Consider the following 15250-nt stretch of genomic DNA (forward strand, 5'->3'; position numbering starts at 1 on the left):
ACACCTGAAAGCAGAGACCAGTGTACATTTGTTGTCCAACCATTGTCACATGGCAGGGCTGTGCTTCACAGTGTTGGATGTCATTATGGGTGACATGTCAGTCTGGCTCATGTGCACAGTAATTGGCAGCAGGTCTGGATGTCTCTCCCACACTCCTCTAATTGCCCCCTGTCCTGTCCTGCCAGCTGGAGCCCAGCTTCCCTTGGCCTGCTAGGGGGTGGGAGAAAGCCAGGGCCAGGGAATGGCACACAGCTGCAGGGGGCTGAAGTGGAGGGCCAAGGAAATGAGCCATTATACAGACAGACCGGAGAGAGGATGACGCTTTTGGCAGCAGCATCAACAATAGATTCACTCTCCCTTTCATCTCAAGTGAAATGGCGTCCGGAGAAAATGTTGGTAATTTACTCAAAAAATGTTGGGATGTTTCAGCTGTCCTGTCTACAATATTGAATAGTGGTCAATAAGGGAGAGGGTATACAGACATGCCTGGTGCTCAAAATTGATGACGTATGTCGTGCAGCGAGAGTTGAGTGGGGAGGAACGGATTCGGTCCAGTTAATTCAGTCAGTTGTCCTAATGTGCCCTCACCAGTTAGCTACAATAGTTTATGCTTGTGGTTAGAAACTTCAGTGAGAATTTGAAACTTGTCTGCTGAAGTTGGGACTTGGGAGTGTTCAGAATCATTCCGTTTTTATCGGACTACAAAAGCAATAAATGTGATTTAGCTGTAACCCTGGCCTGATGCTACACTATATAGCTACTTCCCTTTAAATTACTGTAGGACAGCAGTGCAAGGCAATTGGGACTCAGGAGCGAATACTACACACCCACACACTTCAGTGTCATCACATTTACTTTATCATTTTGTTTGCTCTGCATAGATTATCTTCCTCACAACTATAGTTCCGTTTTCATAACCCTTTTACTATTTGTTCTATTGATAAAGCCTCATCTCACACCACTAGACACGGACACGATTGCTGCTGTTAGAATGTGGCCCCTTCACTTGAGCATTTACCTAATGCCCCGTGTAGCTCAGTTGGTAGAACATGGCGCTTGCAACGCCAGGGTTGTGGGTTCGTTTCCCGCGGGGGGCCAGTATGAAAATGTTTTACGCACTCACTAACTGTAAGTCGCTCTGGATAAGAGCGTCTGCTAAATGACTAAAAATGTACAAATGTAAATGAGGCAGTAAATAACATGTAGAGTACCTTTCCCCATCTCCATCCAGCTGGCATGTCTTTAATATGATTTGGTTAATGGAAACATTTGAGTGTGTTTTAATATAAACCATGCAATAATGTGGCCACATGGATGGTTTCTGTATGCCTATTTATCAGCTCATATGCAGAACATTAAAGTGAGTGGGTTGTTGGATAGCTATTTCAAGCAGGTTGACTTGATGCCCTTACATAGCTGTGTAGTGTGTTATGTCGCTCTTGGGAAGGGGTAAGGTGCCCCTGTTTTCACACCATATGAGGAACCAAGAGCACCTATGTTTTGTCTGTGTATTCTGCAGCAGTCAACAGAAGAACCTATCCTGTAACAGAACCATGCCCTCTGTATGATGCTTTCTTGACATTGGAGAGGGCAGAGAGGGTAAAAATCCCACCTGTTTTAGCCTACATCTAGTTTAGTCACAGTAGCCGATAGCCTGCTTTTTCTCTTTCAACGTGCATGCGTTCGTGGTGGTGCTTTTTTCTTTCGTTATAGACTATTGGAAATCACTGAAATCTTGTCTAGCCAGGATTTGCCATATGCTGATGACCTTGCTTGTAAAATGTAGCACCTCCCTCCTGTCACCCAGGGCACGAAATAGTCATTACTGAATTTTACACCGCCACCGTGCAGTATGTGCAAGCCCAGTATTGGATGGAGGGAAAGCAGCTCTCCCTCTGATCTGACCAGAGGTAACGTAGTTTACTCTCCGCTGAGCATGTGGTCTCTGAAGACATTCTCAACATGACCGTGAGAGATGAGTAGGGATTCTTCGCGGTCGGCTACCTAAAACTGATGGATGATCATCTCCGACAGAGGCAATAGCACAGCTTTTACATGCAGAGATTAAAGGCTACAACAGCATCATTAGAATCATATTATATAACCATAAAACATGACATGAAATACATTGCAATATTTTGATTATTTGTCAAAGAAACAGAACACCGAGAGCGACAAACAGACCTGCTAAAGAATGTAGCTGGGAATCTCCGGGACTGGCACGAGGCGAGGTAAGTCCTGTTTCCCTATTTTACCTGAACAACTTCAAATGGTATCTAAAATGCACAGTGCATGAATTAATACATTTTAAAAAGTATGTGGCCCACATATGTGTCTACATTATTTGGCAAAGTTTTCAGTATAACAGCCTACATACAGGGCAGGCTACTTTCTTGTAGTCCAATAACACCTTTTGCTTTACAATTGTATCTGCCGTATGATAACATTGTAATAAAAAATAAATACAAAAGCTGTTTTCATCCCCCCAGGCTTTATTGTGGGAGAAACTGCTTGACACTATACAGGCTTTGAGACTGTGTTTCTCCCACACTCCTCTGGGAACACCTCCACTGCAGTCTTCAGAGGTCTGACTAGGAAAACATCTCTCTACATACAGTCTATCCAGGTGTGTGTCTGTATGTGTGGTGTTAGCCAATAGCAAAGACCAAGGAAAGAAGGTTAGCCAGAAAGTTGTCTTCATTAATTAACGTCAGATTCATTCAAACTGGCAGAATAAATAGAATAAACATCTATGCAGTCTAATTTAAGTAACTACATGATAAATAATAAAGATACTAAGAGAGAAAGAGTGATACTATTGACAGGGAGTGAAAAGTGGTACTAAAAGCAGACCGCTTCAGCGGATGAAATTAAAAATTGAGATAGGAGAAATGGAGATAGTGTCTATGGGGGGGGGGGGGGGGGGGGGGGGGTGGTGTAGAGGGAAAGGTGGGAGGAAGGAGGTAATTAGAGAGGGGTATGATCTTGATGAAAGGATTTGGATGTGAACTCTCCTCTACCTCCTGCCGTGTGTGTGTGTGTGTGTGTGTACTCTAGTGAAGTACTTGACAGAGAACAGAGGGCAACCTTGCAGCCAGGAGGCGAATTGCCAGGAAGTAAACTCATAATTTTAGCAAAGCGGCCTTGTGTCCACATCCCTGATCCTCTGCCCCTCCCATCCAATCAACACACAGTCACAGTCAAATACACACAGACATTTACACACAAAAGTTACACACACAAGGACACATGTACACACGTGCACAAACACAGACAGTGCACGCACACATACTATCAAAAGGCTCTTCAACCTCTTCCTCTGCATTTTCTCTCTATCTTCTCTCTCTCTCGCTCTCTCTCTTCTTTCTCTCTCTCTCTCCTCTTCTTTCTCTCTCTTCTCTCTCTCTCTCTCTCTCTCTCTCTTCTTTCTCTCTCTCTTTCTCTTCTTTCTCTCTCTCTCTCTCTTCTTTCTCTTTTTCTTGTTCAAGTTTTCACAGTCTGGCTATTTCAGGTCCATATTAATGTAAAAGCCCAACCATAAATTATTAATGTAGTAGGACAACACAAACCCCCATAGTTGCCAAGTGTCTCTGCTGTTTGGCCAGTTTTCCTGCAAAATAAAGGAGCTTCACAATATTAACCTAAACTAGAAGAATCTGATGAAGATAAATCACATATCAAAAATATATTATGTCAATATAATTCTACTCACTTTCTCCATCCTTAAATAGCCCTCACATAACACCCCCATAAGGCCTCTAAATACAACAACTTTTAATGGATTGTTTGGAGCTAGCTATATTAAATTAGACTCACAGAAGGCCTTATCTTCCACATCTGTCACACCAACAGTCCAACATCTTCCCCTTTTCCTGCTTTCATCCTCTTGCATTTGACTCTCCCTGTGTTCTCTCCATATTTCATGCAACCACACTCTCAACCAGAATAGCTGCGTCTCTTGCTGCTCTTTAGAGCTGTTAAGAAATGAGCAAAAATATTTTGGACCTGGAAAGAAAGGATGAGGCCGTAACACAGAATCAGTGGCTGTTAAAATTCCAGACATGGTTAATAAGCCAATCACAGTTGAACAGGCCCGTGGCCCTCGATTGGCTCTGTTGTGTTATGCTATTGGTGAAGGTCAGATCACTGGATTGGACAGATAATTCTAATTTCAAGTCGTGGAAATAATGAGTTGAGAATATGGCTCTTTATAATTAGGAGAGACCTTTACCAGTCCCTCACTATATATTGTATATTCAGCCACATCCTTATGTTTGCAGGATGGAAATATTTTGTACCAAAAGGAAGCACTGGTAGGGACCAAGAAAGCTGAAACAAGTGCAAGGGGCTATATGTGTCACGACTTCCGCCGAGGCTGCCTCCCCTCCTTGTTCAGGCAGGTTTCGTCGTCACCGGCTTACTAGCTACTGCCGATCCCATTCTCATCACTCCACTTGTCATGTCTTGTCTTGTCAATCACACACTCCTGGTGCTCATTCCCCTAATTAGTATGTGTGTAAGTGTTCCCTCTGTTCCCCTTGTCTTTGTGAGTGATTTGTTTCCTTGTGAGAGCATGTAGCTCGGTTGAGCTACTCTTCCATTTGTTATTGCCAAGGTGGAATATTTCCCTTGTGATAGTTTAGTTTTGATGCTGGGTGTGTTTTATTTATGTAAACGGAATAAACTCTTGACTTTGGTGTTTTACCTCCTGCGCCTGACTTCTTCATTCACACCTCGTCACAATATGGCACTTTATATAACACATTGTGTACATTAACTGTGCATGTATACATTCTGGAAACAAACAATCTCTCTCTGCCATCTCCCCTAATGGAACACTGCTGGGGATAAAGCTATTTCCCTCTCCACGTTTACCAACAAGACCACTTACCCTCAGCCATTGCCCTGCAGTGCTGCTTACTGTGTGTGTGTGTGTGTGTGGTACCGATGCTGTGTTTGTATTGCACTCCCAAAGAACTGTGCTGAAGATGGGGCCTGTGTTTTGCTTTCGTAAATGTGATATTTAACCCACCCGAATCGGGATGTGGTGATGAATACAGCGCGAGAACTCAAATAGGGGTCTGCTGTCAGTGGGGTGCTCACACAAATGGAGGTTTAGCCAGTTAGTCTCTCCCACCATCTGAACCCATGCTGTTCTGTGTTGTGTCCAGTCCATGTACTTATTTCTGTGAGGCTGGACTGCATGCAGTAAAGCACCATTTAGTTGTTGTTATTCACCTCGTCATGTTGTGAGGCTTCATATTGGAAAGTTGTCATTATATTTGATCATAAAGCAGGATTTTTGTGGTTCGCTGCGTTATTAGTAATGTGTTCTATTATATTGTCTTGGAGTGAGTGATACAGTAGATAGAGGGTTGTCCTGTGTTTTACTGTGACATTGTAATTGGTTGGTTTGTTTATGGCACATGATTGAGAAAGCGATTGACATGTGGGATGGATGGATGGATGGATGGATGGATGGAGGAACAGGGGCCAGAGGTTGTTAGTGCTGCTCTTCCTACCCAGACCATCATCTCTTCTTCCATTTGTTTTCCCATTCTATCTCCTGCTTTATTATTCCTATTCAGTACATTCAAACTCTGTGGATTGTGACAAAGAGCCAAGAGAATGTTGACAGTGTTTGCAGAAAAACAAAACAATAAACCACAGGAAAGATGCAGTGTTATTACTATGATTTAGTGGACAATTATAGATATTGCACAATACATACAGCAGTGCAGGCGTATATTAACACCATCACAATGCACTCTCTCTGTTTCCCTCCCTTCACTCTCATCTTTTCACTTTTTCATCTTAACAACCTGTTAGATCAGGCAGTCTCAAAGGAATATGATAATTCTGCTCCACTGCAATTCATCTTTAACTCTGTCTTAACCAGCTTGTGCAGCAGGGCACACATGTATGTGTGAAAATATATAGTAATATGATAATAGTACAACAGTATGATGAATGAGATTGTTTACATCAATCTTTAGTGACTGTTTTTTGGCATGATAAGAGGATAAAGAATATCACTAAGAACCTTATAGGAAATGTCTTCTCTGTGTGGGATCTCTGTGTGTCCTTCCTCCTCTCTATAGGAAACGTCTATTCTCTGTGTGGGATCTGTGTGTGTCCTTCCTCCTCTCTATAGGAAACATCTATTCTCTGTGTGGGATCTGTGTGTGTCCTTCCTCCTCTCTCTCCATCTCCCTCCATGTCTGTCTTAGGGAGCTGGCCCAGCCTTCTCTTTAACTCACTAAAGGCCAGCGTCACATCAGGATGATGGGTCTGCCACCTGGCAGCAGATAGATGTAGGGGAGGACCAGGCGGAGGTGCTGTGGGGGGAACAGTAGAATAAGCAGAAAATGATGCATGACTGTTCACACTTCCTACCGCAGTGACGGGGGTACATTACTTGGTCCAGACACTGTTCCAAGACTGAGCTGCTTGCACTTTACCTGATCATCTGCAGTGTTTGTTGTGAGTGCTTTTAGTGCCACTCTCTCAAGGGTGCTCTGTGGAGACAGTTTCTATTATGCTGCAAATTCAATGAATATCAAATCATTTTACACAGGTGTCAAGATAATGTGCTCAACTGCATTTAAATCAGGTAAATGGGTCTATATAAAGATGTTGTAGGTACATGTTGATAAAGATATGTAAAGAACACATACATTCCACCAAACAGCAATGGAGCAGAATCCGCTTTCTCCACCAAACAGACCCCACTTTCATGACTACCGCAGGCCTTATGATTCAAACACCATCTCCCTCTGTCCCTTAGGTCAGCAATTTTCCATCCCTGGCCATATCATACACTTTCTTTTCCATCCCCCCTCTCTTCCATATACTCTTAGTAAGTAGTCTTCATTAAAACTCAGCAGTGCAAGGAGTAGTTATTGTATCCAGGCTGGTGACTCAACAGGTGCCCTGTTGGGTGTTAATTAGATCCTGCTATACCTGGAAATTACCTCCATGCCATACCTGTAAATGTGAATGGTGCCAGAGATACTGTATATAATGACGTGATGGTCTTGTCTCCCCCTAACAATGGGAGTTATTGTCCCAAAGGCGGGAAGGCAGGCGTTCTGCTTATCGGTCTGCTTATTAAGCAGAATCACTGTATTCCCACGTGGACAGAGTTTGATGGGAGTGGACTGTCTTGCTTCACCTCTTCCTCTGATAGTGCTACATATGAATTCAATTGTCCTTCGTGGAGTGAAGTCATTGCTCTTTCTGCTGGTAGGAGGTGGAAAACACAATTACCTGGAGCCCCAGAGCTCCTCTGTGGGCCTCCTATAGCAAGCAGCAAAGGACTTAATTAGGAAGTTAGCTTTAGAGCTGCTGCACCTGGGTTTCACACTATCCAGAGCTGATCATCAGGGCCTGCCTGGGGCTGACTGAGGGTACAGACTCTGCAGAGCATGCTGATGATTCACTGTTGCGTGATCAGGATCGACAGCTCGTAGCTGAACTGGTGCTGTTAGAGCTCTTGTTGCGCTCACCGCAGTGCTTTTATCACTGACTGTCTAGATACTGAACTAACAAGGGGAACTATGTTAACACGCTTCTGCGCTGCCAGACTTGAGCTCTTTCCCTTGTGATGGGAAAAACACTTTGACACTATGGTAACCAAGGTCTTCCACAGGCAGGAGGTGAGGCTTCGCTGTGTTTAGTGATCAAACATGCAGCTGTAAGGCCCTGTGACCCTGGGTTAGTGCTATCTGGGATCCTTGGGACGTCCCTACCCTAAACCCTAACCTTAAGCTTTACTTTACCTTAAACATTTTACATTTCAACTTCAATGGGGTAAACCGCTCCGCACTCACAGGGAAAGAAACTGCCTTCACTCCATTCATTAAAATCACAATAAACCCATCTATTTTTGTGACTACCTGGACCTACCATTTGGTTTTGAAGTATTGAAACCAAGCCATATGGATTTGAATGAAAAGTATTTGAATAAACATGAAAAGGTGAATGTAAGAAGCGCACATCATTTCAAATAGGCTACATGTCATATTAAACAGCATTATAACACTATAAATAGGTCAGGAGACAGACAAGGGGGCCTAAAGGACGAAAATGAATTATTTAGGCTATTGTTTCAATTATTTCAAGGCTATAGCCTACAAAGAAATACATTGTGAAACGTTTGCGAGTGCAACACAATAGGCTGGTAGGGACATAAAACGCTCAGCATTTAAACAACATTTCATTTAATTAAATAATTATAGTCAGCCTCCCGAGTGGCGCAGCGGTCTAAGGGACTGCATCATAGTGCTTTAGGTGTCACTACAGCCCCGGGTTCGATCCCAGGCTGTGTCACAGCCGGCCGTGACCGGGAGACCCATGAGGCGGCACACAATTGGCCCAGTGTCGTCCGGGTTAGGGGAGGGTTTGGCCTGCCGGGATTTCCTTGTCCCATCGTGCTCTAGCGACTCCTTGTGGCTGGCCGGGTGCCTGCAAGCTGACTTCTGTCGACAGCGGCTGGCTTCCGGATTAAGCGAGCGGTGTGGCTTGGCAGGGTCGTGTTTTGGAGGACGCATGGCTCTCAACCTTCGCCTCTCCCGAGTCCGTAGGGGAGTTGCAGCGATGGGACAAGACTGTAACTACCAATTTGGGAGAAAAGGGGTAAAAGTACAAAAAAATTTGATATATCATTATAGTCTATAAATTGTGCATATAGGCTGTGACTTACTTAGAGTTAAATAGAAATTAAACGAAAAATTACGAGTTTGGCCAATTTTTGTGGCTTCAGGCTCATGTGATGGTGCAGGGAGAGCAGACCAGCAGCGGAGAATATCCTCTCCACACTTGCAGAGCCACTGGGGATGCTAAACACCCTTTTGGCCACTCTTGCCAGGCTGGGAAAAGATGCAAAATTGTTTTTTTATTTTTCTATAAGTAGGCCTAAAGTTTTTTAGGCAAAATAACCCAATCAAAACGGAAAGCTCATTGAACGTGGGAATATGCCAGGCCTATTGGGCCAAAATCAATTATGGCCTATTGTGTGTGTGTGTGTGTGTGTGTGTGTATATATAATAGAACAAACTGAATGAAACTTTTAAGAGATCAGATTTTTAGTTTATAAATACTTTGCTACAATGACACACTTAGTTATCTACCCACCTCATTCCTTTTTTTGTGCACGTAGTAAGTACACCATCATGCTTTCGGGATACATGTCATTTTTCAGATTCCACAATGATTCTTTAGTTGTGGACACTACATCACCACACTCCCTCTCTTGCTCTTGGTCCTCATCTTTGTAAGTCACCTTGATTTAGCACCTGTGGGTTTTATCAGTTTCTTTATGAAAATATTTAGCGAACTCCATGACAGTATCTAAAGCGAGGGGCTATTGCAGCACACAAGTAGACTACAAATACATGCTGGGCCGGGCATGCCGTGAGCTCGTGAACTGAGCGCTACTGGAGCGAAATTGGAGCGGGTGAGAAGGCAGACGCTCCAGCCTTTGGGAATCTCGCTCCAGTCAAATTGGGCATGCTCCGCTTCAGCTCCGCTCTGCTCACATATTCTGATGGGGTGACGTCAGAGTTGGGTCGTCCCAAGCATACCATTTAGCAAAAACCATGTGTCCGTGGTCAAACCAAGATCATATGGATTGTATCTTGGGCTGCGTTTAGATAGGCAGCCCAATTCTGCATTTTTTTTTTTTTTCAATGTGAAAAGATCTGATGTGGTTGGTCAAAAGACCAATTAGTGGAAAAAAGATCAGGGCTGCGTTCAGTACATTTATACGTTCTGGAACGTTCAATTGAACGGAAACGGTACTGAACGACCAGTTGAAAAACGGGGAGGGCTGCCTTTAAATACGTCACTCATTGCTTCAAGCCACACCAACCAAACGGGCGCAAACGTACCTGTCTGTTCAAAAACTTTTTTTAGAAACGTGTTGTTCAGTACAAACGTTTCCGCAAGGTAGCTAACGTTCAAGTGAACTGAACACACCTCTGAATTGGACAGCCTGTCTAAATGCAGCCTTAGAAATCCAAACACATTCTTGAGTGTCTCCAGCCTCATTGCTTTTGGTCCTGAACCTATTATTTACAAGGACAGCCTAGGGGGACATAACCTAGTTTTATTCAAGTGTCTGTTGCGCAACGTAGGGGTGGGCAACAAGATAGAGACCAGGATTAATAGAGTACAACAGGATTCCGCTCTACATCGATCCACCAGCACAGCAGCCTCATCACAGAGAGTGCAGTTCCCAGGTAGGAATGAAGTTGTCTCCCCCTATCAAGAGTAGACTGTAAGTGTCCCACCTGTAGATATCATGCAGTTCTCCGCACAGGGTGGATGATGTGTGTGTGTGTGTAAGGTGGATGATATTTGTGTAAGGTGGATGATGTGTGTGTGTGTGTGTGTGTGTAAGGTGGATGATGTGTGTGTGTGTAAGGTGGATGATGTGTGTGTAAGCCCTTTGAGGAAAACACAGAGTAGAGGGAGCAGGAGACCAGGCAGGAACAGGGTTAGGCTGATGGGAGAGATTGGAGTGGAAAAAAACACAATCCCATCCTCTCTCCCTGGGGCATCTTGTTTACCCTTGCAGCAAGATTGCAATTTTCCCCTCCCTACTTCCCTTCCTTTCTCCTTCCCTCCTTTCCCATCAGAAAGAGAGGCAGGAAGACAAAAACATAGAGAGATCCGAGATGTCTACAGTAGGTCCCATGTTTGAAGAGGGTCTCGTTCAACATCTACCACCAACTCTATCCTCTTACTGTATGTGTGTTCAGGGACTCTGTTCCTCTCCTCTTATCTCTCTATCATCTCGTAGCGTAGTGGTGATCAGGCAGTCTGATCACGAAACGAGCCAGCTGAAAATCTCTATGATAAGTGGAGCGTAGGACTGCAATGCTCTGTCCACATCCCTCCCTTGTCCTACCCAGTTAATTCTCACCTCATTTTCCCCCTCTTTCTCCTTCCTTAAGGGTCCTTCCTTACCTATTTTCATTATAGGCCCACTGTTTTCTGTCTCTTAGAATAAACTGGCAAATGTATCTTCCTCTGCATTCATTTGTCTCATCATCCATGAAATGTTTTAATGTTCTCATGCATTTTCCAGTGCTGGAATAAACTTGTTTTCTAAAACCTCAACAAGGAAGTGTCGAGTGTCGGTTAACACTTTCACTGTCACCAACATGGTGTCACACAGTAGCTCCGTAGTACTACAGCATCTGTGTGCCCTCATTAACCATTCTAGACCCTCACAGCCCAGTTGCTATGGCAACGACAACACAATAAATTTGGTCCATCATTCAACAAAATGTGTTATTTCTAAAGTAGTGCAGAAGGTGTCGGGCATTGGCACAATTTACTGATCGGTTCCATTTCCTGTTTTAGAGCACACATTGTGATTTTGATTAATTGATTGCCCTCAGCAGCTGGACTCTAATCACTGTTCAGGAATTGTGTCATAGGACATCACCACTGGTATGTTGTCAATACAGCAGTAGGTTATAGTCTGGCCTGTAGACACTAATCTGATTACCCCAGAGCACCTCAGTTTAGAAAACCGATTATACATTTTCTCTCTGAGGTCTTCATTCCACTGACACGCAAGGCTTAGCACAGTACTTTGTTTGGCTGACTGTGTTTTTGATTGTGTATTATACACAGCGTATATGGAACTACAGCTTTGCAGCATAGTGGTGATTCATCATGGCCATGCTTAACTATGCAGTGGATTGGTGCGTTGGCTCCATCTTAGAGCTAGCAATTTCTTACTGCATTTATTTAATGTAAATTTAATACCTCCTACCACCTGTTACACACAAACATGTTCATTTATCAGTTTCACATGTGAATGTCAGGAAATTATTGTGACCCAAAATATCAAATTATATCTTATTATGAAACATTCTCATGTGTCATGCAGTTCATGCATGTTTAGTCTGTTTTGATGCGTGTCCTGATGTAGCACTGTAAATCATCTCTGCATTCTAAACCAAAGCCACCATGACTGATGCTGACATTTAGTTAAATCTCCTTGAGGAGAGGCCGTATCTGTCAGAATGCCATGATGTAGTTTCACCTCCAGTGGATTATACAGACACTTCTAGACCACCGAATGCCATTTCTCTGAATTCATGGTTCAGATGATTTGACATTGATTTTAATATTGTGAAATTAATTTGAAGAGCAATTCCTTCTGACAAATTACATAACGTCTATGCAAAATATAGCAGGCGATCTGAGTTTATAGCTAACGGGCCAAAGATCATAACCAAGTTGCTGATTGTGATATTTATGTTTGATTACTTTATAGCTTTAATTAACCATTTAATTTCCAGACCCCCGCCAGACACTATTCATCCCCCGTCTCCCTTTCTCTGCAGGACTGTCACTGAACTGTTCTCCATCACCATCAGGGAGCCAAGTTGCAGCATGAGAACACATCACGGCTGAGAGGTCACCACCATGGAGACGGACAGCTACACCCCGACCCCGGTCCCCAGCGACTGGGCTGGGATGGTGGTGAGCGTGGGGGCCCTGGAGGCGATCTCGGGGGGGAGTGTCTCCTCCAGCACAGCCTGGTACATGCCCTACTCCCTGGGATTCCAGGTGTCCCTGACTGCCTTCCTTATGCTGGAGCTGGTGCTGGGCTTCAGCAGCAACATGACGGTACTGGTGCTCTACTACTCTCAGTCCAAACTGGTCGACTCGGTCAGCAACATGGTCACGGTCAACCTGCATGTGCTGGACGTGGTGTTGTGCGTGCTGTGTCTGCCTTTGACCCTGGTGGTGGTGCTGCTACCCCCAGGGCCCAACCTGGCCCTGCTCTGCTGCTTCCACGAGGCCTGTGTCACCTTTGCCTCCATCGCTACTGCCATCAATGTGCTGGTCATCAGTGTGGACCGCTACGACATCTCCGTCCGACCTGCCAACCGGTTGCTCACCCCACGGAGGGCAGGGCTGCTGCTGACTGCAGTCTGGGCCACGTCTCTGGCCGTCTTCTTCATCCCTTTCCTGGAGGTGGAGTTTCTGACCGGAGGGGAGGAGAATGGGAAGCACATCCCCGCCTCTTCCTCCTCCGCCGCCTGGCATAACCGGACGCTGCTGTGTGTGGGCGGGCAGGGCTATCACACAAGCTTGGCCTTCTACTACCACCTCCTGCTGCAGGTGCCCATCTTCTTTACCACGGTGGCAGTCATGCTGTTCACATACTCACGGATCCTGCGGGCCTTGAACATTCGCATCGGCTCCCATATTAAGAACAGCCAGCGCTTCAGGCGCCCCCCCTGCAGGGGGCGCCGTAAGAGACAGAAGCAGAAGGCAGGGCTTGGAGTGATAGAGGGAGGAGAGCAGTGTACAGACACAAGCAAGCACCTCTCTCACCCTACCCGCATCCCCCCCATGCCCACAGCCACCTCCCCCCCAGCCCTGTCCTCAGCCCCTCTGGTCAGCTTAGAAGGCCCTGCCACTGCTGCCCCTGTCCCCGGTCCCACTGTCCAGGCATCTGTGTCGGCCATCATCGCACTGCGGCGGGCCGTGAGGCGTCACCGGGACCGGCGGAAGCGCCAGCGGCGCGTCTTCAGGATGTCCCTCCTCATCATCTCCACCTTCCTGGGCTGCTGGGCTCCTCTGTCCATGGCCAACGTGCTGATCCTGGGCCTGGGCCCCAGCGACACCCTGGTCAGCATGCGCCTGTGGTTCCTGGCCCTGGCCTACGGCACCACCGTCTCCCATCCACTGCTCTATGCCTTCACAAGGCAGAAGCTGCGGCGTGTCCTCAGGGCCAAGGTAAAGAAGCGAGTGGTGTCCCTGCTGCAGTTGGACCCCTCGCCAGGAGGGACAGTCATACACAACTCCTGGGTGAAGCCAAGGAAGGGATGTCAGTTACGACTGGAGGGCAGCGACGCCACTGGATGTTGCCTGGCAGAGCCCCTGTGAAAACAGCACAGACTGAGTGTGTATAACAATACTAACAGCCAGACAACATGTGTATTCACCTGCTCATTATACAAGTCTGTGTGAAGGTAATTGAACCTTCACTAAGCCCCGTCCCCTTAGTTATTGTTGCTACCTCGGTCAAGATTTTCCCAGGATGCCCAATTCCTCATTCAATTGGAGAAAACCCCTCACAATGATATCAAACTGTGTTTTTAATATACAATTAAATTAAACAGACTACCCCTTGCTGATTAGGAGACTCTCTGGTACGTTATGGTGGACTACAATCGCTTCACGGAAACCTGATAAAATGAAGCTTGTAGCGTGGCTAGCCACTGCCATGACTCAGCATGCAGTCAGCTACCACTTTTGGACAGTGGTGGAAAAAGTACCCAATTGTCATACTTGAGTAAAAGTAAAGATACTTTAATAGAAAATGACTCAAGTGAAATTCACCCAGTAAAATACTGCTTGAGTAAAAGTCCAAAAGTATGTGGTTTTAAATATACTTAAGTATCAAAAGTAAATGTTATTCCTAAAATATACTTAAGTATCAAAAGTAAAAGTATAAATCATTTCACATTCCTTTTATTAAGCAAACCAGACGGCACAATTTTCTTTTTTATTTTATTTACAGATAACCAGGGGCACACTCCAACACGCAGACATACGTTACAAACGAAGCATTTGTGTTTAGTGAGTCCGTCAGATCAGAGGCAATATGGGATGTTCTCTTGATAAGTGCGTGAATTGGACCATTTTCCTGTCCTGTTAAGCATTCGAAATGTAACGAGTACTTTTGGGTGTCAGGGAAAATGTATGCAGTAAAAAGTACATTATTTTCTTTATGAATGTAATGTAGTAAAAGTAAAAGTTGTCAAAAATATAAATAGTAAAGTATAGATACCCCAAAAAAACTACTTAAGTAGCAGGGACGGCCTGTTCAATAGGGCGATATGGGCGACGCACTGCCAAACGGGAAAAGGAAGGGATTTTTTTTCTAATCAATTATATCACGGCAACAGTAGTTATCAGTGTTGTAATCTGATCTGACTGCCACTAAATGTCAAATCAGGCTAAAGTCGTGCTTCAAATGGCCCCGCCCGTTTTTGGGCGATTTCAGTCAGGTTGAAAATCGCCCAGAAGTCTCTCATAGCCTGTCATGTAAAATCTATTTTTTTCAAATTTCAAAGCTTTCAATACATTCTCTATGGGTGTCTGTGGGCTTGCACTTACGCGCTTTCGTCATACGTGACGTAACCATGAACGTAACTAAGCAAATAGCGGCTAGCAGCGTCTCTTTGCGACCTGCAGTGTGGCGTTATTTTAT

General features: G+C 44.9%; 1 protein-coding gene across 1 annotated transcript; it reads left to right on the forward strand.

Moving 5' to 3' along the window:
• Positions 1 to 29: 29 nt before the first annotated feature.
• LOC311133736 (G-protein coupled receptor 22-like) lies at positions 30 to 14905 on the forward strand. The gene is made up of 3 exons (XM_084167285.1): positions 30 to 2231; positions 2490 to 2626; positions 12366 to 14905. The coding sequence occupies exon 3, from the start codon at positions 12448 to 12450 to the stop codon at positions 13918 to 13920; it is 1473 nt and encodes a 490-aa protein (XP_084023411.1). The 5' UTR covers positions 30 to 2231; positions 2490 to 2626; positions 12366 to 12447; the 3' UTR covers positions 13921 to 14905.
• Positions 14906 to 15250: the final 345 nt, after the last annotated feature.

Source organism: Coregonus lavaretus (assembly GCF_964263955.1).
Source record: "Coregonus lavaretus genome assembly, chromosome: 8".
Lineage (NCBI taxonomy): Eukaryota > Metazoa > Chordata > Actinopteri > Salmoniformes > Salmonidae > Coregonus > Coregonus lavaretus.